A 26,470-nucleotide genomic window follows, 5' to 3' on the forward strand; every position below is an offset into this window, starting at 1 on the left:
AACAGGTGCCAACTTACATTAGAATGATATTATGACTGTGTGTTCAAAACAGGTACCAACCCACGTTAGAATGATAATATGGCTGTGTGTTCAAAACAGGTGCCAACTTACGTTAGAATGATAATATAGCTGTATGTTCAAAGCAGGTACCAACCCACGTTAGAATGATAATATGGCTGTGTGTTCAAAGCAGGTGCCAACCCACGTTAGAATGATAATATGGCTGTGTGTTCAAAGCAGGTGCCAACTTACGGTAGAATGATAATATGGCTGTGTGTTCAAAACAGGTACCAACTTACATTAGAATGATAATATGGCTGTGTGTTCAAAACAGGTACCAACTTACATTAGAATGATAATATGGCTGTGTGTTCAAAACAGGTACCAACTTACATTAGAATGATAATATGGCTGTGTGTTCAAAGCAGGTGCCAACTTACGTTAGAATGATAATATGGCTGTGTGTTCAAAACAGGTGCCAACTTACATTAGAATGATAATATGGCTGTGTGTTCAAAACAGGTGCCAACTTACGTTAGAATGATAATATGGTTGTGTGTTCAAAACAGGTGCCAACTTACATTAGAATGATAATATGGCTGTGTGTTCAAAGCAGGTGCCAACTTACGTTAGAATGAGAATATGGTTGTGTGTTCAAAACAGGTGCCAACTTACATTAGAATGATAATATGGCTGTGTGTTCAAAGCAGGTGCCAACTTACGTTAGAATGAGAATATGGTTGTGTGTTCAAAACAGGTGCCAACTTACATTAGAATGATAATATGGCTGTGTGTTCAAAACAGGTGCCAACTTACGTTAGAATGATAATATAGCTGTATGTTCAAAGCAGGTACCAACCCACGTTAGAATGATAATATGGCTGTGTGTTCAAAGCAGGTGCCAACCCACGTTAGAATGATAATATGGCTGTGTGTTCAAAACAGGTGCCAACTTACGTTAGAATGATAATATGGCTGTGTGTTCAAAGCAGGTGCCAACCCACGTTAGAATGATAATATGGCTGTGTGTTCAAAACAGATGCCAACTTACGTTAGAATGATAATATGGCTGTGTGTTCAAAGCAGGTACCAACCCACGTTAGAATGAGAATATGGTTGTGTGTTCAAAACAGGTGCCAACTTACGTTAGAATGATAATATGGTTGTGTGTTCAAAACAGGTGCCAACTTACGTTAGAATGATAATATGACTGTGTGTTCAAAGCAGGTGCCAACTTACGTTAGAATGATAATATGGCTGTGTGTTCAAAACAGGTGCCAACTAACGTTAGAATGATAATATGGCTGTGTGTTCAAAGCAGGTGCCAACTTACATTAGAATGATAATATAGCTGTATGTTCAAAGCAGGTGCTAACTTACGTTAGAATGAGAATATGGTTGTATGTTCAAAACAGATGCCAACTTACGTTAGAATGATAATATGGCTGTATGTTCAAAGCAGGTGCCAACTTACATTAGAATGATAATATAGCTGTATGTTCAAAGCAGGTGCTAACTTACGTTAGAATGAGAATATGGTTGTATGTTCAAAACAGATGCCAACTTACGTTAGAATGATAATATAGCTGTATGTTCAAAACAGGTGCCAACTTACGTTAGAATGAGAATATGGTTGTATGTTCAAAACAGATGCCAACTTACGTTAGAATGAGAATATGGTTGTATGTTCAAAACAGATGCCAACTTACGTTAGAATGATAATATGACTGTGTGTTCAAAGCAGGTGCCAACTTACGTTAGAATGATAATATAGCTGTATGTTCAAAACAGGTGCCAACTTACGTTAGAATGAGAATATGGTTGTATGTTCAAAACAGATGCCAACTTACGTTAGAATGATAATATGGCTGTATGTTCAAAGCAGGTGCCAACTTACGTTAGAATGATAATATAGCTGTATGTTCAAAACAGGTGCCAACTTACGTTAGAATGAGAATATGGTTGTATGTTCAAAACAGATGCCAACTTACGTTAGAATGATAATATGGCTGTGTGTTCAAAGCAGGTACCAACCCACGTTAGAATGAGAATATGGTTGTGTGTTCAAAACAGGTGCCAACTTACGTTAGAATGATAATATGGTTGTGTGTTCAAAACAGGTGCCAACTTACGTTAGAATGATAATATGGCTGTGTGTTCAAAGCAGGTGCCAACCCACGTTAGAATGATAATATGGCTGTGTGTTCAAAGCAGGTGCTAACTTACGTTAGAATGATAATATGACTGTGTGTTCAAAGCAGGTGCCAACCCACGTTAGAATGATAATATGGCTGTGTGTTCAAAACAGGTGCCAACTTACGTTAGAATTATAATATGGCTGTATGTTCAAAGCAGGTGCTAACTTATGTTAGAATGATAATATGGCTGTGTGTTCAAAGCAGGTGCCAACCCACGTTAGAATGATAATATGGCTGTGTGTTCAAAACAGGTGCCAACTTACGTTAGAATTATAATATGGCTGTATGTTCAAAGCAGGTGCTAACTTATGTTAGAATGATAATATGGCTGTGTGTTCAAAACAGGTGCCAACTTACATTAGAATGATAATATGGCTGTGTGTTCAAAGCAGGTGCTAACTTACGTTAGAATGATAATATGACTGTGTGTTCAAAGCAGGTGCCAACCCACGTTAGAATGATAATATGGCTGTGTGTTCAAAACAGGTGCCAACTTACGTTAGAATTATAATATGGCTGTATGTTCAAAGCAGGTGCTAACTTATGTTAGAATGATAATATGGCTGTGTGTTCAAAACAGGTGCCAACTTACGTTAGAATGATAATATGGCTGTGTGTTCAAAACAGGTGCCAACTTACGTTAGAATGATAATATGGCTGTGTGTTCAAAACAGGTGCCAACTTACATTAGAATGATAATATGGCTGTGTGTTCAAAGCAGGTGCTAACTTACGTTAGAATGATAATATGACTGTGTGTTCAAAGCAGGTGCCAACCCACGTTAGAATGATAATATGGCTGTGTGTTCAAAACAGGTGCCAACTTACGTTAGAATTATAATATGGCTGTATGTTCAAAGTAGGTGCCAACCCACGTTAGAATGATAATATGGCTGTGTGTTCAAAACAGGTGCCAACTTACGTTAGAATTATAATATGGCTGTATGTTCAAAGCAGGTGCTAACTTATGTTAGAATGATAATATGGCTGTGTGTTCAAAACAGGTGCCAACTTACGTTAGAATGATAATATGGCTGTGTGTTCAAAACAGGTGCCAACTTACATTAGAATGATAATATGGCTGTGTGTTCAAAGCAAGTGCTAACTTACGTTAGAATGATAATATGACTGTGTGTTCAAAGCAGGTGCCAACCCACGTTAGAATGATAATATGGCTGTGTGTTCAAAACAGGTGCCAACTTACGTTAGAGTTATAATATGGCTGTATGTTCAAAGCAGGTGCTAACTTATGTTAGAATGATAATATGGCTGTGTGTTCAAAGCAGGTGCCAACCCACGTTAGAATGATAATATGGCTGTATGTTCAAAACAGATGCCAACTTATATTGGAATGATAATATGGCTGTGTGTTCAAAGCAGGTGCCAACTTACGTTAGAATGATAATATGGCTGTGTGTTCAAAACAGGTGCTAACTTACGTTAGAATGATAATATGACTGTGTGTTCAAAGCAGGTGCCAACCCACGTTAGAATGATAATATGGCTGTGTGTTCAAAACAGGTGCCAACTTACATTAGAATGATAATATGGCTGTGTGTTCAAAGCAGGTACCAACCTACGTTAGAATGATAATATGGCTGTGTGTTCAAAGCAGGTGCTAACTTACGTTAGAATGATAATATGACTGTGTGTTCAAAGCAGGTGCCAACCCACGTTAGAATGATAATATGGCTGTGTGTTCAAAGCAGGTGCCAACTTACATTAGAATGATAATATGGCTGTGTGTTCAAAGCAGGTACCAACTCACGTTAGAATGATAATATGGCTGTGTGTTCAAAGCAGGTGCTAACTTACGTTAGAATGATAATATGGCTGTATGTTCAAAGCAGGTGCTAACTTACGTTAGAATGATAATATGGCTGTGTGTTCAAAACAGGTGCCAACTTACGTTAGAATGATAATATGGCTGTGTGTTCAAAGCAGGTACCAACCCACGTTAGAATGATAATATGGCTGTGTGTTCAAAGCAGATGCCAACTTACGTTAGAATGATAATATTTGATTTTATTTTTTATTTTTTTCACCAATAATAATAACAATTCTAGTAATCTTATAATAATAATAATAATAATAATAATAATAATAATAATAATAATAATAATAATAATAATAATAATAATAATAATAATAATAATAATAATAATAATAATAATAATAATTTCTTGGTGTGGACCACAGAGGTAGTTCATCCGAACTAATCTAGTCTGTGGCCCAATCCTAACCAATATACATTTCTATGCAGGCTATATACATATATATATATATATATATATACACGCACATACACGTGCACACACATACATATATACGCATACAAACAAAAAAAACAAACAAAATCTCCAGAAATAAATAAGTAAAATAATAATAATAAAAAAAATGAGAGAAAAAAAGAAAGAAAAAAAATGGAGCTGTTAATGCGCTACTCTGCACATCATATTATTAGTGGAACAATCGTGGGCAAGTACAAATAAAGTTTAGCTGCAAATAATATATGTATCATACATATGATAAAGCTAGTATTTAAATATTAAAGTACGGTGTTCAGTATATGTTGTTTTAGGGAACTTTTGAAAGTTATTCTATTAGTAATTTGTTTGATTGGCTCAGGTAGAGAATTCCAATGTTTTACGGCTGTATATTTTAAAGTATGTTGGGAAAGTGAAAGATTCATCCTGGGGACATAGTAGTTATTACCTGACGCAAGTCGTGTTGGATATAAATGAGGTAGAGGGGAGAGATAGTCATTGATAGTATGGGCATAGCGGTTGCTTTTCAGATCATAAATGAACAGACATATCTTAAATTTACACAACTTGTGAATATCAAGTATGCCCAGTTTTTTAAATAGAGGGGCAGTATGTGCATTGTAAACAGCAAATGAGATAAGCCGTACAACTTTCTTTTGCAAAAGAAGAATAGGCTCTAATAGTGTATGATAGGCGTTTCCCCATACTTCTAAACAATAACTAATATGCGGGAGAATCAGGGAATTGTATAACAAAAGTAAAACTGATTTGGGCACATAATGTCTGATCTGGGAGATAATACCAACTTTTGGGCAATTATTTTTTTTACTTTTTCAATGTGAGGTTTCCAGTTGAGGTGCTGGTCAATGGACACGCCAAGATAATTGATTGAACAAACGCCCTCTATCTCAAACCCATTTATATCCAAGCTGCCCTCAATGCCCAGGTGTTTATGAGGCGTTTTAATAGTCATGCATTTGGTTTTTTCTACATTGACTGTAAGTTTGTTGGCACTGCACCATTCACAGACTCTTTGAAAATCGTTGTTAGTATGTGCAAGTTTGATTGTGTTACTTTTAATATACTGAAAGAGGTTAGTATCGTCTGCAAATAGGCGAAAGTCAAAAGCATTAGTTGAGTTATTGATATCATTAATGTAAATTAGGAATACAAGTGGGCCAAGAATCGATCCTTGTGGAACACCACACTTTATTGGTTTATATTTAGATGTAATATTGTTAATTTTCACTGATTGATAACGGACAGAAAGGTAGTTTTTAAACCAGAGTAGCGGGAGCCCTCTGATCCCATAATATTGTAATTTGTGGAACAGAATATTGTGATCTATAGTAAGGCTTTTTTCAGGTCGATAAAAATTCCAAAAGTAATATAACCTTTGTCCAGTTTCTCGGCTATGTCTGAGATCAGGTCGGCTAGGGCAAGTGTTGCGCTGTGTTTTTTACGAAAACCAAATTGTGTTTTGATAAGTATATTTTTTTTCTCTATGAAATTAATCAGCTGTTTATTAACAATTGATTCAACAATTTTACTAAATGTAGGCAGGATAGATATGGGTCTGTAATTGTTGGTATCTGTAGTAGGTCCTTTTTTATAAATTGGGGTAATTTTAGCAGTTTTGAGAGAGTCTGGAAAAATGCCTTGGCTCAGTGAACAATTGATAATATGTGCGAGAGGATGAGAGATTAGGTGCGCGGCGTCTCTTGCTAGTTTTGGGTGAATGCTGTCATGTCCAACAGATTTTTTCGGGTCAAGGGAAATAATTTCTTTGAAAACGTCGATGTCGCTTACAGGATGAAAGAAGAAAGAGTTTAGAAAATTGCCAGTGAGGTAATCAATGAAATCACCAGAGCTAGTAATTTGAGCGGCAAGATTTGGACCGATATTAACAAAGTGGTCATTGAACTCATCTGCAATATCTGAACTAGTGGTCAGTATTTTGCCAGAATTGCCTGAAATTAATTTCTGTGGAACAGTTGAACGATTAGACTTATTAAGGACTTCGTTGACCACTTGCCATGTTTTGTTGCTATTGCCACGGGATGCTGAAAATTTGTTTGAATAATACCGTTTCTTGGCCAATTTTAGTAATTTAGTTAACAAGTTTCTGTAGGTTTTATATTTTTTTAACAATTTAATATCAGTTGGTTTGTTTTTCAATTTGCCAAATAATTTATGTTTGGTTTTGACCGATTTAAGGAGACCTTGGGATAGCCAGGTTTTTCGAAGAGATTTAGATTTTACGTGAATGGTTTTAATTGGAAGATGTTTAGATGAAATACCGTAGTAAATATTATAAAATATTGTGTACGCGACATTAGGATCGGTACAATTATAAACTGACTGCCAAGATGCATCACTTAAGTCGGTCAAAAACCGGTCTTTATTATAGTAGGAAAAATCGTATTTCTGAACATGATTATCTGTCTGAAACACGTGATTAAGACGTTCAATGACACCAAATATGGGGTAGTGGTCAGTAATATCGGTTTGAATAGTACCGCAATCGAAGAAATAATTTGTAATGTTAGTAAGGAGGTGATCGATGGTCGTGCTTGTGTTGTCAGTGACGCGTGTTGGGATGTTAATTACCTGGGTAAAATTGTAAGTACTTGTTAATGTTAGATATTGGGAGGCAGATGGTGAATCTGAAGAGGTGTCAATGTTCACATCGCCAAGGATAATGCATTCATTACCACTAGCAGACAGCTGATCTAGACATGCTTCTAAACTGTTGAGGAATTCTGAATAGGGAGTATTGGGTTTTCTGTAATTAACACCTATGATAACTGTTTTGTTGTTAATGGTAGTTTCCACAAAGACCGATTCACAGTGCATAATATTAATGTCAATAGGGGTGGAAGACAAAGAGCTATGAATATACAGTGCCACACCACCACCCCGTAAGTTATCTCTGTGATTGGGGATCAAGTTGTAAGCTGGAATATTATATAAATCGCAATTAGTCTCAGAATGCAGCCAGGTTTCACTGAGGCCAAAAAACATAAATGTTCTCTCCAATACATTAAGAAAAGTTGTTAGCTCATCAAAATGTTTGGACAGTGATCTAATATTCAGGTGAATAAAAGCACATGATTGTGAGGAAGAATTAAGACTGTTATTGAATTGGTTAACAGTATATGAATTACAATTGTACTTTAAAGGTGTTGAATCCATGGTTGTGGATAATGATAATAATGGATGCTTAAACTGAATACAGTTACATGATGCGGTGAATGTCACTAAGTTGTGTTATACTTATCACTGGTTCACCTTTGTCCTTCCTTACATATATTTTACCAGCGTTGGTCCATATGTAGCGATATTGAGCTGCTTTGCGTCTTTGATTTGCGCTGTAGAATAGTTGTTTGTTCAATGAAGTCAGGTTTTCGTTGAGGTAAATTGGATTGCTGCCGGTATTAACAATATCATTTGTGGTTTTGTTTTTCAGGTATTTTCTGGAACTGTATATTTTGTTACGCACAGTACGTCTTGTAAACTTCGCAATAATCGTTGAATGTCGTGTTTCTTCCAGTTGATTGTAGTCATGGCGAGTAGATCTGCTTGGTAGACGATGTGAGATGTCGATGTCGCCGCGGGTGATCTCAACTCCAACGGACGACGCGACCTTAATTACTATGTCGTCGGTGTCTTCGTCTTCCATAACAGGGATTCCTTTAATTTCAATGTTATTGCGGCGTGTGTATTGCTGTAGATCGTTCAAATCCACTTGCGTTCTAGCTAGCTGAGTTCGTAGATCTTTGTTTTCATTTTTGAGGCTAATCAACTGGGTTTTGAAGTCCTCAAAAAAGTCACATACATATGTGACTGACTTTTGAAGATTTGCTAGTTTGGTTTGAACATCTGCAAACGATTCCACCTTCGATGTTAGTTCGAGTAGTGTTTCCTGTATGGTGTCCTGTTTTGATACGTCAGGGTGTGGCAAGCTTTGTTCTCCCTTGGCAGCCATCTTGGGTGGTGATGTCGATGGGAATCGAGTTGATTCACATTTTTTGCAGAGATTAAGATCTCCCTGGCAAAGCTTTACAGTTTTCATTGTTGCACCACAGTCGTCACACCTCATTGCTGTTCAAGTGTCGGTAATAGTGCAGTAACTGCTTACTGGCGTGCAAGAAAATTTAACGTTTTTCTGGAGCGACATGAACAACGTGACACAGCCTGCCTGCCTTTGCCTCCCATGGCTGTATGTTCAAAGCAGGTACCAACCCACGTTAGAATGAGAATATGGTTGTGTGTTCAAAACAGGTGCCAACTAACGTTAGAATGATAATATGGTTGTGTGTTCAAAACAGGTGCCAACTTACGTTAGAATGATAATATGGCGGTGTGTTCAAAGCAGGTGCTAACTTACGTTAGAATGATAATATGACTGTGTGTTCAAAACAGGTGCTAACTTACGTTAGAATGATAATACGACTGTGTGTTCAAAGCAGGTACCAACCCACGTTAGAATGATAATATGGCTGTGTGTTCAAAGCAGGTGCCAACTTACATTAGAATGATAATATGGCTGTGTGTTCAAAATAGGTGCCAACTTACATTAGAATGATAATATGGCTGTGTGTTCAAAACAGGTGCCAACCCACGTTAGAATGATAATGTGGCTGTATGTTCAAAACAGATGCCAACCCACGTTAGAATGATAATGTGGCTGTATGTTCAAAACAGATGCCAACTTACATTAGAATGATAATATGGCTGTGTGTTCAAAGCAGGTGCCAACTTACAACAAAACAGGTGCCAACTTACATTAGAATGATAATATGGCTGTGTGTTCAAAGCAGGTGCCAACTTACGTTAGAATGATAATATGGCTGTGTGTTCAAAACAGGTGCCAACTTATGTTAGAATGATAATATGGCTGTGTGTTCAAAACAGGTGCCAACTTACATTAGAATGATAATATGGCTGTATGTTCAAAGCAGGTACCAACCCACGTTAGAATGATAATATGGCTGTGTGTTCAAAGCAGATGCCAACTTACGTTAGAATGATAATATGGCTGTATGTTCAAAGCAGGTACCAACCCACGTTAGAATGAGAATATGGTTGTGTGTTCAAAACAGGTGCAAACTTACGTTAGAATGATAATATGGCTGTGTGTTCAAAGCAGGTGCTAACTTATGTTAGAATGATAATATGACTGTGTGTTCAAAGCAGGTGCCAACCCACGTTAGAATGATAATATGGCTGTGTGTTCAAAACAGGTGCTAACTTACGTTAGAATGATAATACGACTGTGTGTTCAAAGCAGGTACCAACCCACGTTAGAATGATAATATGGCTGTGTGTTCAAAGCAGGTGCCAACTTACATTAGAATGATAATATGGCTGTGTGTTCAAGATAGGTGCCAACTTACGTTAGAATGATAATATGGCTGTGTGTTCAAAGCAGGTGCCGACCCACGTTAGAATGATAATGTGGCTGTATGTTCAAAACAGATGCCAACTTACATTAGAATGATAATATGGCTGTGTGTTCAAAGCAGGTGCAAACTTACGTTAGAATGATAATATGGCTGTGTGTTCAAAACAGGTGCCAACTTATGTTAGAATGATAATATGGCTGTGTGTTCAAAACAGGTGCCAACTTACATTAGAATGATAATATGGCTGTGTGTTCAAAATAGGTGCCAACTTACATTAGAATGATAATATGGCTGTGTGTTCAAAGCAGGTGCCAACCCACGTTAGAATGATAATGTGGCTGTATGTTCAAAACAGATGCCAACCCACGTTAGAATGATAATGTGGCTGTATGTTCAAAACAGATGCCAACTTACATTAGAATGATAATATGGCTGTGTGTTCAAAGCAGGTGCCAACTTACAACAAAACAGGTGCCAACTTACATTAGAATGATAATGTGGCTGTATGTTCAAAGCAGGTACCAACCCACGTTAGAATGAGAATATGGTTGTGTGTTCAAAGCAGATGCCAACTTACGTTAGAATGATAATATGGCTGTGTGTTCAAAGCAGGTGCCAACTTACGTTAGAATGATAATATGACTGTGTGTTCAAAACAGGTGCCAACTTACGTTAGAATGATAATATGGCTGTGTGTTCAAAACAGGTGCCAACTTACATTAGAATGATAATATGGCTGTGTGTTCAAAGCAGGTGCCAACTTACGTTAGAATGATAATATGGCTGTGTGTTCAAAACAGGTGCCTACTTACGTTAGAATGATAATATGGCTGTGTGTTCAGAACAGGTGCCAACTTACATTAGAATGATAATATGGCTGTGTGTTCAAAGCAGGTACCAACCCACGTTAGAATGATAATATGGCTGTGTGTTCAAAGCAGATGCCAACTTATGTTAGAATGATAATATGGCTGTGTGTTCAAAGCAGGTACCAACCCACGTTAGAATGAGAATATGGTTGTGTGTTCAAAACAGGTGCCAACTTACGTTAGAATGATAATATGGCTGTGTGTTCAAAGCAGGTGCTAACTTACGTTAGAATGATAATATGACTGTGTGTTCAAAGCAGGTGCCAACCCACGTTAGAATGATAATATGGCTGTGTGTTCAAAACAGGTGCTAACTTACGTTAGAATGATAATACGACTGTGTGTTCAAAGCAGGTACCAACCCACGTTAGAATGATAATATGACTGTGTGTTCAAAGCAGGTGCCAACTTACGTTAGAATGATAATATGGCTGTGTGTTCCAAGCAGGTGCCAACCCACGTTAGAATGATAATGTGGCTGTATGTTCAAAACAGATGCCAACTTACATTAGAATGATAATATGGCTGTGTGTTCAAAGCAGGTGCCAACTTACGTTAGAATGATAATATGGCTGTGTGTTCAAAACAGGTGCCAACTTACATTAGAATGATAATATGGCTGTGTGTTCAAAGCAGGTGCCAACTTACGTTAGAATGATAATATGGCTGTGTGTTCAAAACAGGTGCCAACTTACGTTAGAATGATAATATGGCTGTGTGTTCAAAACAGGTGCCAACTTACATTAGAATGATAATATGGCTGTGTGTTCAAAGCAGGTGCCAACTTACGTTAGAATGATAATATGGCTGTATGTTCAAAGCAGGTACCAACCCACGTTAGAATGAGAATATGGTTGTGTGTTCAAAACAGGTGCCAACTTACGTTAGAATGATAATATGGCTGTGTGTTCAAAGCAGGTGCTAACTTACGTTAGAATGATAATATGACTGTGTGTTCAAAGCAGGTACCAACCCACGTTAGAATGATAATATGGCTGTGTGTTCAAAGCAGGTGCCAACTTACATTAGAATGATAATATGGCTGTGTGTTCAAAATAGGTGCCAACTTACGTTAGAATGATAATATGGCTGTGTGTTCAAAACAGGTGCCAACTTACATTAGAATGATAATATGGCTGTATGTTCAAAGCAGGTACCAACCCACGTTAGAATGATAATATGGCTGTGTGTTCAAAACAGGTGCCAACTTACGTTAGAATGATAATATGGCTGTGTGTTCAAAGCAGGTGCTAACTTACGTTAGAAGGATAATATGACTGTGTGTTCAAAGCAGGTGCCAACCCACGTTAGAATGATAATATGGCTGTGTGTTCAAAACAGGTGCTAACTTACGTTAGAATGATAATACGACTGTGTGTTCAAAGCAGGTACCAACCCACGTTAGAATGATAATATGGCTGTGTGTTCAAAGCAGGTGCCAACTTACATTAGAATGATAATATGGCTGTGTGTTCAAGATAGGTGCCAACTTACGTTAGAATGATAATATGGCTGTGTGTTCAAAGCAGGTGCCAACCCACGTTAGAATGATAATGTGGCTGTGTGTTCAAAGCAGGTGCCAACTTACATTAGAATGATAATATAGCTGTGTGTTCAAAGCAGGTGCCAACTTACGTTAGAATGATAATATGGCTGTGTGTTCAAAACAGGTGCCAACTTACATTAGAATGATAATATGGCTGTGTGTTCAAAGCAGGTGCCAACTTACGTTAGAATGATAATATGGCTGTGTGTTCAAAACAGTTGCCAACTTACGTTAGAATGATAATATGGCTGTGTGTTCAAAACAGGTGCCAACTTACATTAGAATGATAATATGGCTGTGTGTTCAAAGCAGGTGCCAACTTACGTTAGAATGATAATATGGCTGTATGTTCAAAGCAGGTACCAACCCACGTTAGAATGAGAATATGGTTGTGTGTTCAAAACAGGTGCCAACTTACGTTAGAATGATAATATGGCTGTGTGTTCAAAGCAGGTGCTAACTTACGTTAGAATGATAATATGACTGTGTGTTCAAAGCAGGTGCCAACCCACGTTAGAATGATAATATGGCTGTGTGTTCAAAACAGGTGCTAACTTACATTAGAATGATAATATGGCTGTGTGTTCAAAATAGGTGCCAACTTACGTTAGAATGATAATATGGCTGTGTGTTCAAAACAGGTGCTAAATTACGTTAGAATGATAATATGACTGTGTGTTCAAAGCAGGTGCCAACCCACGTTAGAATGATAATATGGCTGTGTGTTCAAAACAGGTGCCAACTTACATTAGAATGATAATATGGCTGTGTGTTCAAAGCTGGTACCAACCCACGTTAGAATGATAATATGGCTGTGTGTTCGAAGCAGGTGCTAACTTGCGTTAGAATGATAATATGACTGTGTGTTCAAAGCAGGTGCCAACCCACGTTAGAATGATAATATGGCTGTGTGTTCAAAACAGGTGCCAACTTACGTTAGAATGATAATATGGCTGTATGTTCAAAGCAGGTGCTAACTTACGTTAGAATCATAATATGGCTGTGTGTTCAAAGCAGGTGCCAACCCACGTTAGAATGATAATATGGCTGTATGTTCAAAACAGGTGCCAACTTACATTGGAATGATAATATGGCTTGTGTGTTCAAAGCAGGTGCCAACTTACATTAGAATGATAATATGGCTGTGTGTTCAAAGCGGGTGCCATCTTACGTTAGAATGATAATATGGCTGTGTGTTCAAAACAGGTGCCAACTTACATTGGAATGAGAATATGGTTGTGTGTTCAAAACAGGTGCCAACTTACATTGGAATGAGAATATGGTTGTGTGTTCAAAACAGGTGCCAACTTACGTTAGAATGATAATATGGCTGTGTGTTCAAAGCAGGTGCTAACTTACGTTACAATGATAATATGACTGTGTGTTCAAAGCAGGTGCCAACCCACGTTAGAATGATAGTATGGCTGTGTGTTCAAAACAGGTGCTAACTTACGTTAGAATGATAATATGGCTGTGTGTTCAAAATAGGTGCCAACTTACGTTAGAATGATAATATGGCTGTATGTTGAAAACAGGTGCTAACTTACGTTAGAATGATAATATGACTGTGTGTTCAAAGCAGGTGCCAACCCACGTTAGAATGATAATATGGCTGTGTGTTCAAAACAGGTGCTAACTTACGTTAGAATGATAATATGACTGTGTGTTCAAAGCAGGTGCCAACCCACGTTAGAATGATAATATGGCTGTGTGTTCAAAACAGGTGCTAACTTACGTTAGAATGATAATATGACTGTGTGTTCAAAGCAGGTGCCAACCCACGTTAGAATGATAATATGGCTGTGTGTTCAAAACAGGTGCCAACTTACATTAGAATGATAATATGGCTGTGTGTTCAAAGCAGGTACCAACCCACGTTAGAATGATAATATGGCTGTGTGTTCAAAGCAGGTGCCAACCCACGTTAGAATGATAATATGGCTGTATGTTCAAAGCAGGTGCTAACTTACGTTAGAATGATAATATGGCTGTGTGTTCAAAGCAGGTACCAACCCACGTTAGAATGATAATATGGCTGTGTGTTCAAAGCAGGTGCCAACTTACGTTAGAATGATAATATGGCTGTATGTTCAAAGCAGGTGCTAACTTACGTTAGAATGATAATATGGCTGTGTGTTCAAAGCAGGTGCCAACCCACGTTAGAATGATAATATGGCTGTATGTTCAAAACAGGTGCCAACTGACATTGGAATGATAATATGGCTGTGTGTTCAAAGCAGGTGCCAACTTACGGTAGAATGATAATATGGCTGTGTGTTCAAAACAGGTACCAACTTACATTAGAATGATAATATGGCTGTGTGTTCAAAACAGGTACAAACTTACATTAGAATGATAATATGGCTGTGTGTTCAAAACAGGTACCAACTTACATTAGAATGATAATACGGCTGTGTGTTCAAAGCAGGTGCCAACTTACGTTAGAATGATAATATGGCTTGTGTGTTCAAAACAGGTACCAACTTACATTAGAATGATAATATGGCTTGTGTGTTCAAAATAGGTTCCAACTTACGTTAGAATGATAAACTCCAATTTGTCTATGTATGCAGTAGTTTTTTTGAGTAGTAACTAAACAGCATCACAATAAATTTAAACAAACTCAGACATGGCTACACGAAGGTCATTTAAAGGGAAAATGACTGAGAACGCAGTTACAATTTGCATAATGTAAATATGTCAAATTATATTAATTACACAGTAGAAATACATGCATTAAATCGACAAATCGGATATACAATGTAACAGGCTGTCAGATGTTCATCGAAAAGGCCAAATACTAATGCGTTTAAGTCTTTAAGTATTGAATTGTTCCTGTTATACTCAAACGTCACCGTCGCATGGCTTTTAATTTAGATTTCCATGGGAAATCATTGTTAATTCGGTTATAAGTTCCGTATTACCTTTTTTGTTACTGGTCATTACCAATTAGTTAACATTTAAATCTGTGAAACCCCAACATTTATGAAATGTGTTGAGCCCACTAACAATATCATGTAATGTCGTTTAGCATTATATACACCATCGTGATATATAATCGGAGCATTATACTTTTAAAGTATCACCACAATCATTCGTTACCTATGACTAAAACGATGTATAATCTATTCTTAATTTCTGTACTTGTGTTTGTATAGTATTTCACAAGTAAAGAGCGACTGTGTCTGATGTGTGCCACAGTATAATAATCAGCTGATAACCACATAACATATATCTCTAGCATAACGTAACTAGTGTAACTTTGCATAACACGCAATAAATAACATGGCAGACATGATTTTAAATTTACGCTTTGTATTATAGTGGAATATTATCTTTTCTGCATTCATTTACTGCAAAACAATGTGCATAGATTAGTAGAATATCGAATATCGACCCGGAAGTTCCAAAATCACGTGATCGTCGCCGAGATTCGTGATAGCTTGGATTTCAAGCTAGCGACACGTACGAAAGAAATTGTTTAACTGAATACAGTTCATGGATAAGTTAACGAGATCAATTAATTCCAACAAAAAAATCCATTATATGTACACGAGAGACTAGAAGGCCGTTTCGATTGAAAAGTTAAATTTGTTGATTCATTGAAATTTTAATAAGTTGTGCCCGTGTCACTCTGAGTGAGTGCATGTCAGTGTTGTACACCAATCTATTAATAATACGATACGAATATGCAGCTTTGCAATCGCCATATGGTCTTGTAATTTGCCTTGCGGTTTATGTCGCGTTTTTATCTGCTACACGATGTCAGTAAATCACTCAGTATAATCATTTATCTACGACTGAATTGTAACGGATTCAACTTTGAAACTTGTTTTAACTATCAATGATTTTCTTTTTATAAATAGATTGTGTTTTCTGTATTTTCCTCTATATTTGTTTCCCTCCAAATTTTCCCTGTGCAGAGTTTTTCTGAATTTACAATGTCTCGCCCCGAGTTTCAAATAGTCAACCCCTAAACGCAGAACATTCCATCCTTAAACAATGACGTCACCGAACGTAATAGAACGTAATTCGATTGATTAAGTAATCACGATAAGAAATACGCTTTTATCGCACTGTATCACTATAATTTCCGTCATCGATATACTAGTATATACAGTCAGCTGGCGTACAAGTGACAATGTTTAATACAATAAATTCGATAAACCTACTGATATTTACTATATTGGGACAGCCATCTTGAATACGGCTTGAAACTACATAAAAATTCTAAATCAGTGAAATTTGACTCCTCAATGGCAGACAAGGGAAACCTATAGAATAACTATAATTTGTATGTGTTACGACATCTGCTGCAGTTCAACGAACTTTCACTGTGTACACTTCAGTTGCCGATCGATGATGAATGTGTGTACTGTTCGTATGGAAAGAACGAAACGTAAATGAAGTTGGTGTGCAAACCACTTTGCGGACGAATTCTAACACGCTAAAATGAATGAGGCAAGTATTTCAGTATGTGTTGTTGTCATGGAAACATATTTTCAGACGCGTTCTATGATGATCTCGCATTAGGCACACTGTTGCGCCATATCAATTAAAATATGTGTTTCGTGTAGGCTTATAATTTTAAAACTCTATGTTTTAACTAATTTTCTATCACAAATCACAAAATCAATGTTTCCTTGCAAACAAATCCAGGTGAAACAACACAATTCCATGAATTTCAAGTACTTTTTTTAGTTAGCTGCGTCCGTTCAATGTTTGGCTAGACGGTCTCTGCACGTTATTAAACATCCTTTTATTGAGAATGGCCGAGAAGAAGACGTTGCACGATGTGTAGCTAGGCGATTTGGTGACGTAATTCGAATGTCTGTTCGAGTCACGCACGAAGTACATCCTTTTATTGATTTATCATAAATATACTTTAAGTAAATATATTTTGCCTTTTGTTTGGTTTGATTTTCTTACACCCCAAATGAATATTTATCAGTAAAAGAATAAATAAAGCATGACTTCATTTATTTTATGTAACAACATACTGTGCACATGGCGAGTATCATCAATTCGCTCGTATAAGACGTTGCCGAAATTGACCGGAACTATTTAAAAACTTGTTTTCCATTAACGAAATCGTACAAAACAAAAGTCAGTTTCCATTAATGTCGATCTGAGTCACTGTGACGTTAATCGGTATCGGAACTGTTTGTCATAGATTGATAATTCGGGTCAGCCTGAGTGTACAAAATAAAAAGAACACAAGTTTATTTTGGCACGAGATCATGATCTCGCGGCGAGCGGAACATCCGCTCTCATCATTCGAAAATCATGTGTTCTGTTACTATTATTAAATACACATAATGCATAGTTATTTAAAAAAGACCTGAAGCTGGTAACTGATTACAAACTTATTCGGACACAAATTATTTCCAGACCTAGACATCAGACAGTATAAAGATATTCAAATAACCAACATTGGCGAATCAATAGTCATGGCAATTACGTGTTTTCAGCGAACAGTCTGGAATACCGACACATCTATGTAGATGCTTTCAGGTGGAAGATTTAAGTTATCTTAAACTCACTGTGTAGGAAATGTGGGTAAACTTTCGTTTTCAGCGACGGTGCTGGATTTGATATATTTGTTACGTATACATAAGAGTATTTGATTCTGAATTGATGGTAGCAAATTGCAATTTTGGTTAACTGAACAAATATTCTAAATTGTAATATTCGACACGTGTCAAATAATATAAATTATCATAATATAAAACACAAAAAACATTGTTTCTGGTGACATAAACATGGTTCAAAAACGATTGAATGTAATTTACCTGTTCTTCATCAGAAATTTGTAATGATACCGAACTACCTTCTATTCCAGTTTCCTTCCTTTTTTGTCGGGGAGCATATTTGACACCATCCAAGTTCACGTCTTTCTGGCTTTCCGGTACCTTCTGAAAACTTGGCATTTTCTGTCCGTGTCCGGAACTGTCAAAGTTTTGTAAACGTGCATACATTGACAGTAGTGCCACGTCCAAGCAAACCCAAAACAACGATGTCCAAATTGCAACCCGCCTTACTTTGTTTCTGGAAGATAGTAGCATGGTAACAACTTTAAAAAAATACAAACTAATCTCTACGTTGATGATGTCGTGTCGCGAAAGTTTGGGAAAAAATTAAACGTTGCGTTCACTACTCAGAGAACGAACATCAGACAACGACGATCACTTCGTGCAACAATCAACAAAAGTGACTGTCGTGGAGGATAGGACAGTCGTGATACGCATGCGCAATACAGGTCGTGGAAAACCGTGAGTGAAAGGACAGGTGTGTTTGCCACGTACGATGACCATTTATAATCCAGGTCGCTGTGCGAATTACTACCATAATCGATGTCCCACGATTTAGGGGATAAGTAAGGCGGGTGAGCATATACTGAAATGTGTTATGCAAAATGATATAGACTGGAGTGAGAGAAATATTACACATAAATATTGTCCTGTGATTCAGTGTTTAATATCAACCCCAATATTCATCATAATCATAATTTTGGAGTTACTGTAAGTATGAAGTCATACAATCGTATGAGTATCGTAGGTCGGGTCAAGGTCGGTTTTCGTCCCCTGTGGCGGATCCAGCAAAATGTATTGGGGGGGGGGGGGGCAAGCTTCGCTTAACATTACGGAGCGAAAATCGCAGAGAAGCTATGCGTAATCCAGATGATATGAATTGTCATGCGTTTGGGGGGCCATGGGCCCCCTTGCCCCCCCTCTGGATCCGCCACTGTTCGTCCCGTTTTTCGCGTAGGAACCGCAAGAAATCAGGGTCGACCTTATCACGAAAAGAGCATGAAATCAGTAATAAATAGTGTAGTGTAAAACACGGTAAATAGTAGACTATAGTCAGCGAAATGTAATTCAGTACAATTCGCGATTATGTTTTGTGTGATATTAAATTTGATGTAAAGAACACGTGTTTTGGCAAATGTTGCCCTCAACGTTGAAATTCGACTACTGTAAATTAGTGTTAGAGAGATCTGCTATACAATCTATATGGACATGTAAAATTATAACACTATTTTCACCAACGAATCCGAATCTGTGAACTTAAAACTAAGTTAGTATGCTCATAATATCTAATGAAATTAAATACCGAAGAAAATGAATTAATCTACAGACAGTAAAGTGTTATTAGTAGACAGTGATATACCAATAAATGATTTGATAATCTTTCTTTGAAGTTACGCCCCTAGCGACAAAGCATTGTTTTATTGATAGCCATCCTTTAATAACGATTTTTTTTAGATATTTACTATATTCCATATTTCCTATATTAAAAAACCGCAAACACAGTTGTCGCCTTAGTCCTCAATGGAAGATCGCATAACTTCCTATTATTCAAGTTTATTTTTGAATCATTGACCTATATATAACCTAAGAGTTTTGTGGAAGGTGAATTTCCCTTATAACTCTGTTGAGTTACTTATTACTCTGTTGAGTTACTTGTCACTCTGTTGAGTTACTTATCACTCTGTTGAGTTACTTATTACTCTGTTGAGTTACTTATCACTCTGTTGAGTTACTTATTACTCTGTTGAGTTACTTATCACTCTGTTGAGTTAATTATTATTCTGTTGAGTTACTTATCACTCTGTTGAGTTACTTATTACTCTGTTGAGTTACTTATCACTCTGTTGAGTTACTTATCATTCTGTTGAGTTACTTATTACTCTGTTGAGTTACTTATCACTCTGTTGAGTTACTTATTACTCTGTTGAGTTACTTATCACTCTGTTGAGTTACTTATTACTCTGTTGAGTTACTTATCACTCTGTTGAGTTACTTATTACTCTGTTGAGTTACTTATCACTCTGTTGAGTTACTTATTACTCTGTTGAGTTACTTATCACTCTGTTGAGTTACTTATTACTCTGTTGAGTTACTTATCACTCTGTTGAGTTACTTATTACTCTGTTGAGTTACATATCACTCTGTTGAGTTACTTATCACTCTGTTGAGTTACTTATTACTCTGTTGAGTTACTTATCACTCTGTTGAGTTACTTATCACTCTGTTGAGTTACTTATCACTCTGTTGAGTTGTTTTACAAATAATCTAGGTTGTAATAGTTAGGTCCAGATAAATACGTCTTCGAATAAAACAGTGTTTATATTGTTATGACATAGGCCTTATTACGTATCACATCGCCTCTTCTATGCGTGACAGAAACCTTATAAACGCATTCATAAATATTTGTAAATACCAACTTGCAGCTTTCATTCACATGCATATAAGTATATGATAACTGTTTGGATCATGGGTTTACATGGCATTGCCTATGTCCACACTATGTGCGCATGCGCCAGGTAGTTAATTTTCATATTATATCAGAGCGTTGAACATACAATTATATTTTAAATTCGAAAAATTATCTGAATACTGAATGTTTCGCAACTGCTCAGTTCGGTGCGGAAATGGCTCGTAATACTAGTAGTTTGGAAGCTTGCCAATTCGTGGCAAAGTTGAGTTTAGAGTTTGTTCCGACATCAAACACTCCCTTTACACACGACAAACACGCCGCTAACGCGACTGGCACGCATGAGAGTTACTGTTGGTACTTCAATCCTAGTTGTACGCCTGGGACTATTCCCAGTACATTCCATTCAAACTAGACACTTCATGAATTCCCAATTGAGTATTGATTGTGTGATTTATATTGCCTCGTTCGAGTAAATTAAAACAGTCACGCGCGGATAATGACAGTCTAATAATCGCGGTGCGTCCAAACTAGATAGGTATGTCATGGCTGCGTATCGAAGATGTCACACGTCGACACGCTTGTCTTGCACGTTTAGTGTTCTCACATTCTTGTCATTGCATGGCACGCGTTTATCTCTCTGTCAACACGCAAAGTTGGGTCAGCGAACGTTGAGATCAGGTTACAGTTACCTGGTGTGTTTATCCACAGTCCCTCTATAGAGGATAGAGGGACTGTGGTTTATCTTACACTCACGCAGAACGAAATCATTGGAGTATATTAGTCTTACGTCACCTACATGTACATGTAACTTTGAAGTCTGTTCACAACGTATACGTTAGAATATATTACCCGTTCACTGGTTGCTTGTACAGATTTACCTGTAAGAATGATACAAACGAGAGTGAACAACAATAACCGTTTCATTACGGTTTACCCGCACATAGTTTATTGATAGTGTGATTAAAACAGCCACACAAATGATGACGGATGACTTCGCCATTCTTTACGTTCCTCTGTTTTTTTTTTATTGATACTCCCTCCAATGATGCTGCCCGTAAAATACATTCTAGTATAACGCTGATACTTCCCTGTTCATCATAAATCACTGTATGCGTACAGCTGTCATAATATACACGTTTTTGTTAATAATTACCGTGTTGCCACATAGACCTTTCTAAGGTCTATGGTTGCCGTTTTAATTGTTCGATTCATCGGTTGGTTTATTTCTCATATGGATTTCCGTAATTTAATAATAAATTTTCACTGGATGGTCCCAACAACGAAGGAGATAATATTATCTCTCCGTGGTTCCAATAACAGCGATATTAATATGTAGTGATTTTATTTTTTTTATAATATTTCTTTAAATTACGTTTTAGTGATTAATTTATAATAATTAAATACGTCAGTCAATTCAGTCATGTTGTAATATGGGTAAAAAGCTCTAAACTCGGGTATTTCTCCGTTTTTTTAAAGCCAGCCAAAGAATATTGTTTTTAAACCCCCGGCCAGTAGCAATAAATAAACTGGTGGAAGACTAGATAGTAAGTGGAATTTATATGTAATTTGTTGAATGGGCACGAGATGACCACGTGTGCCGGTCTTTCAAAAATGTTGTTTTATTTGTTTTGTTTAAACATTTGTCCATTCACAGCTTGAATTCCGCGTCATTATAAACCTTTGTCTAAACGTCAAACACACCTAATAGCTACCTACCTCAAATGTTTGTATTTTGTTTTCAGAAATAGTATATAAACTGTTCATTTATTTAAGACGCATTTTAAGTCTTAACAACTACTGTACTATGGCATTTAAATATAATGATTTCTATTTATTTTTTTCCTAGAATCTCGGAAGCAAAAAAAAAGTTCCGATTGTCAGATGTATTGATATGATTTATTATAACATATGATATATCGTACTATAATATTCTATGAAATAACGCACTTCCTCGCAAAACTCGAACTCTGAATAACTCTGCACGAACCAGTTACATCACTAATATTAATCAAACATGAGTTGCGTTCAGTGCGCATGTACTTCGAATTTCTTGTACGTACATATTTACACTATGCTGTCCATGGCATCATCAATAAATCAGCGATGATATAGATGATATAAGTACACAGCTACACCAGAAAATATTCCATGCTGAGATACACACCCGCTCTTGATTGTAACCGAAAGCGATGTTTTACAGACTATATATGAAAGTGATTAACAATGTATACTTGAAATTTACTGTACGTACCAGAAATTCAAATCCATATACTCATACATTTAAAATAAAATTCATACATTATTTATACAGTACGTTAAACAAACTTATATATATGTCCGTTATATAGAGATACACAAATTATAAAGAGAATGACTTCAACTCGTATTGAGAAAACGCCTTATTAGGCACATACTGCAAGGCTGGTATAATGTTGATCAGAATTCTGACTCATTCGGTATTCTAAAATTGATGTATCCGTTCTGTTTTTTTTATTTTGCTCCGAAGACTGCTCAATCAGCACCGTTCTTTCAAATAATGAGAAGGTAGAGTTACGTCACCGTGACAACATGCTGCTTCTACATTCACTTCAGGGCGTGATGACGGCGCCGATGAAAGCGATATCGACTGGGTTCGCTCAGGGCTGTCAGTGTGCGTCAGCTGTGTCACATCGCACATTGACGGACTAGGAACCCGACTTGGACTAGGACTTGCTGGACTGCGACAGCATTTTTTCCATCTCACAAGGTTTCTGACAATGACAGTTCGAAGGTCTCTGTTCCCATAAGAGTATATCAGTGGGTTTATGAGAGCCGTACTGTACGCAAAGACACTCAAAACAAGTTGCGCCTCACACTGTTCAAGTTCATGGCTGGGGGTTGCGTCGCCGTTGTATATAAGAATGAACCGGACCTCGCGCAGTATACCAAAGGGCACCCAGAAAACGTAAAATAAAATTACCACAAGGAACAGAGTTTTGGTTATTTTCATGCTCTTCGAATCGATGCGGTCACATGACTCACCACGACGTACAGTCGACACGCGGGTTGCTTCAATCCTCCGTCGCTGTCGCCGGGCTGCCGCGAGTGTGACGTAAAAGGTGATGAAGACGAAGGTAACCGTTGGTAACATAATGACGAATATGGCGAATAAACTGTACGCCAGAGTCGTAATGCGCGCTACTTCACATGTAAATGTATCGGAAGAGTTACTGGAGATATTGTTCCATCCCATAGCAGGAGCAAATCCATAGAGTATGGCAAACCCCCACTGGCAGACGATGATGATGGCGGCACGCACGTTCGTCATAATTGCCAAGTACTTTAGTGTGTGCTTGATAGCAATAAAACGATCAACAGTGATCCCTGCAAAATTGAAAAGTAAAATATAAAATATTTTATATTTCTGCGGACCAAAATAAATACAACTTTGAGTTTTTTTGTGTCTAATTGTACATTACATAAACTGGTACTTCTTTTTGAGCGCGCACATAGTAGTACTAGTAATATTATTAATTTGAGTAAAAATAACTATTCAATTGCACATGCGTGTTGAATTACGTGTACGTACTTGTAATTCAAAGTTTACGATAGACCACATAGTCAAGGATGAAACATCTACTATTGACCATGACTATAGAGTAAATCGCAATCTAACATACAAAAGACAAACCCATTTAAAAAAGAAAAAAAAAAGTACTTACCAATCAGATTGACAACTGAGGCGACTGTAATCGTGGTTGTAATACAGAGGCTAAACATACAAACCCCGACGTCTGCGAAGGCGCTCCGTGACACCAAGTAGGCTATGGACATCGGGATGACTACAGCGCCGAATAGAAAATCTGCAACACAGAGGCTGCCGACAAACCAGTTCATAGGCACATGAAGTGACTTCTCGGTGAGGATGTTGCCGATTACGACGCTGTTGACGGGTACAATAAGCACTGCTAATAACAGATAGCATACCGCTACTGTGATCTGACATGCCGACAAATCCGGTTCATCAGCGTCCCGCGAGGTTGAGTTGTCAATCGTGTTCAATTGAAGAGTCACCATTTTCCTCTTGTGTACTAATGTGAATAAAATGTATACCGTATACCGGGCCTGTCATGAAGTGAGTAATACAACGTGGCGATCGTCATTAAAATCCAACCAATCAATTATATTGTACTTTATCATAAACAAACATATAACCCTTCTAAAAATATAATTCAATTATGTAACAAGGGCATGACGTTTAGGTTAGTTAGTCTACTTTGGTTGCCATAGAAATTTCGCACACTTGTACGTGGTCGTCCTGTGTATCAACATGTATCAATAATGAGCACCTCTAACGCTACGACTTTTATCACAATTTTGGTCAAGTGTTTTGCATTTTCCATTTTGCATGTTTGAACAGAACAGTAAACTTGCGAATCGTTTCCGACATATACCGTAATATGCACAATTATTAATCATTGCAGCTAAAACTGCCAAATATAGTGGAACGGAATGAAAAAAGATGTGTATTGTGTAGTTAAAATCATAGTTAAAATTCCACAATGACTATTTGTCGTTTTACAACTGTCACGGCGACCAACTTACACGTCATGAACCACACTGGCCTCGGCACTGTCCCTATGGATTTATGGATTTGAAAACCACTAGAAACAAGAGAACTGGTGATGGTTGTGAACCATAACTGCCTCAGCACAATGGCTGTTGTGTAATACCAGGCAATGTAAAACATTGTAGTGTTACCTCTGTGTAATTTACAATATATCTACATTAACCTTCACTGTTAAGGACAATATGGGAGTAGAAGCAAGGCTGGGCAAATTTTGCGAAATAGTAGTTAGTTAGAATTACCAGAAATTGTGGGATATAAAGAAGTGGCCTATTAACCCATGAAACATACTCGCACATATCCCTACATATCATCCTGTCTTATTGTGTGGGGCAAATATGTCATGTACACAATCACAATAAATGGAAATGGTTCACAACAAAAAAGTGTTATTGCTGTAAATAATTATAAACAATAAAAACTGAAATTTAGAAAAACTATGAACAAAAAATAATGAAAGTCTGTGATTTTCTGTACAGTTTCCAGAAAATTATTAACCGAACCATAACATTTATAAAAAGCATTTATAAGATTCACTTCGAGTATATCAGAAATATAATCTTACAATTGCATACACGAGTCGTCAAAACGTACAGTTTGGTGACATAAGTCAAATATTGTATAGTTCAATATGCATACAACCACCCATATACTAGTACATTTTGACAATAAACCCCTCTTTCACATTGTGCAAATACAAACAAGACATTAAACCTTCCTGACATGTAAGTGTTGTATAAACTCGAATGAAAAGTCTTGAGTCACGGCGAATACTTCTATTGAGTAGCCCATTTAAAAATCTCTTCAACTATCCAAGGCCAATCATTAATTAAATATTATTAATGTTATTAACACTTACACAATCCCCAGAGGGATTGGCAATGGCTACAAATGTTTAAGAAAGAATAAAAGGTTAAAAAAATAAAATAAATAAAATAAAATAAAAACATACAAAAAACTAAGCTAATACATTACTGTAACAGAGAAAGAAAATATTAAGACTAAATTATTATACAATAAAAAGATAGAAAAAATGCAAAACTTAAAGCGCGGTAGTCGTCGCACTGCGCATGTGCAAGATATATGGGTCTCATATAAACAAAGATGGCGACTTTGACTGTTGCGCAGATCAACGAGTACGAACTGGCACGTTTCCAAGCTTTAATTAGGTAATTTTCATGTGATTGGAAGGTATCGAAGGAGTCACCGGCGGTAATCAGTGCAAGTCGCGCCAAGGTCAAACCTCATACTTGTGATTTCCATTTGAAGAGCGCATTGGATTGTGGAAAAATCAATGTTTATCATCACAAATGTCGAACATGCGCAGCGCGACGACTGCTGCGCTTTAACTGGGAAA

At 37.1% G+C, this 26,470-nt stretch overlaps 2 protein-coding genes across 2 annotated transcripts in view; both read right to left on the bottom strand.

Moving 5' to 3' along the window:
* The window catches only part of LOC100372853 (polypeptide N-acetylgalactosaminyltransferase 13-like), a 40,787-nt gene extending 22,300 nt beyond the window's left edge, over nt 1-18,487 (bottom strand). The window contains exon 1 of the mRNA XM_002741643.4: nt 18,080-18,487. Within this exon, the coding sequence (XP_002741689.3) occupies nt 18,080-18,352 (273 nt within the window). The 5' untranslated portion in view covers nt 18,353-18,487. The remainder of the gene's footprint in view (nt 1-18,079) is intronic.
* Nucleotides 18,488-23,022: 4,535 nt separating this feature from the next.
* On the bottom strand, nt 23,023-24,563 carry LOC102803752 (adenosine receptor A1-like). The gene is made up of 2 exons (XM_006825132.1): nt 24,209-24,563; nt 23,023-23,870 (listed from the first exon to the last, which is right to left on the bottom strand). The coding sequence occupies exons 1-2, from the start codon at nt 24,561-24,563 to the stop codon at nt 23,023-23,025; spliced, it is 1,203 nt and encodes a 400-aa protein (XP_006825195.1).
* Nucleotides 24,564-26,470: the final 1,907 nt, after the last annotated feature.

The sequence above is a fragment of the Saccoglossus kowalevskii genome, chromosome 7 (assembly GCF_978046115.1).
Source record: "Saccoglossus kowalevskii chromosome 7, keSacKowa6.1, whole genome shotgun sequence".
In the NCBI taxonomy this organism is placed as follows: domain Eukaryota; kingdom Metazoa; phylum Hemichordata; class Enteropneusta; family Harrimaniidae; genus Saccoglossus; species Saccoglossus kowalevskii.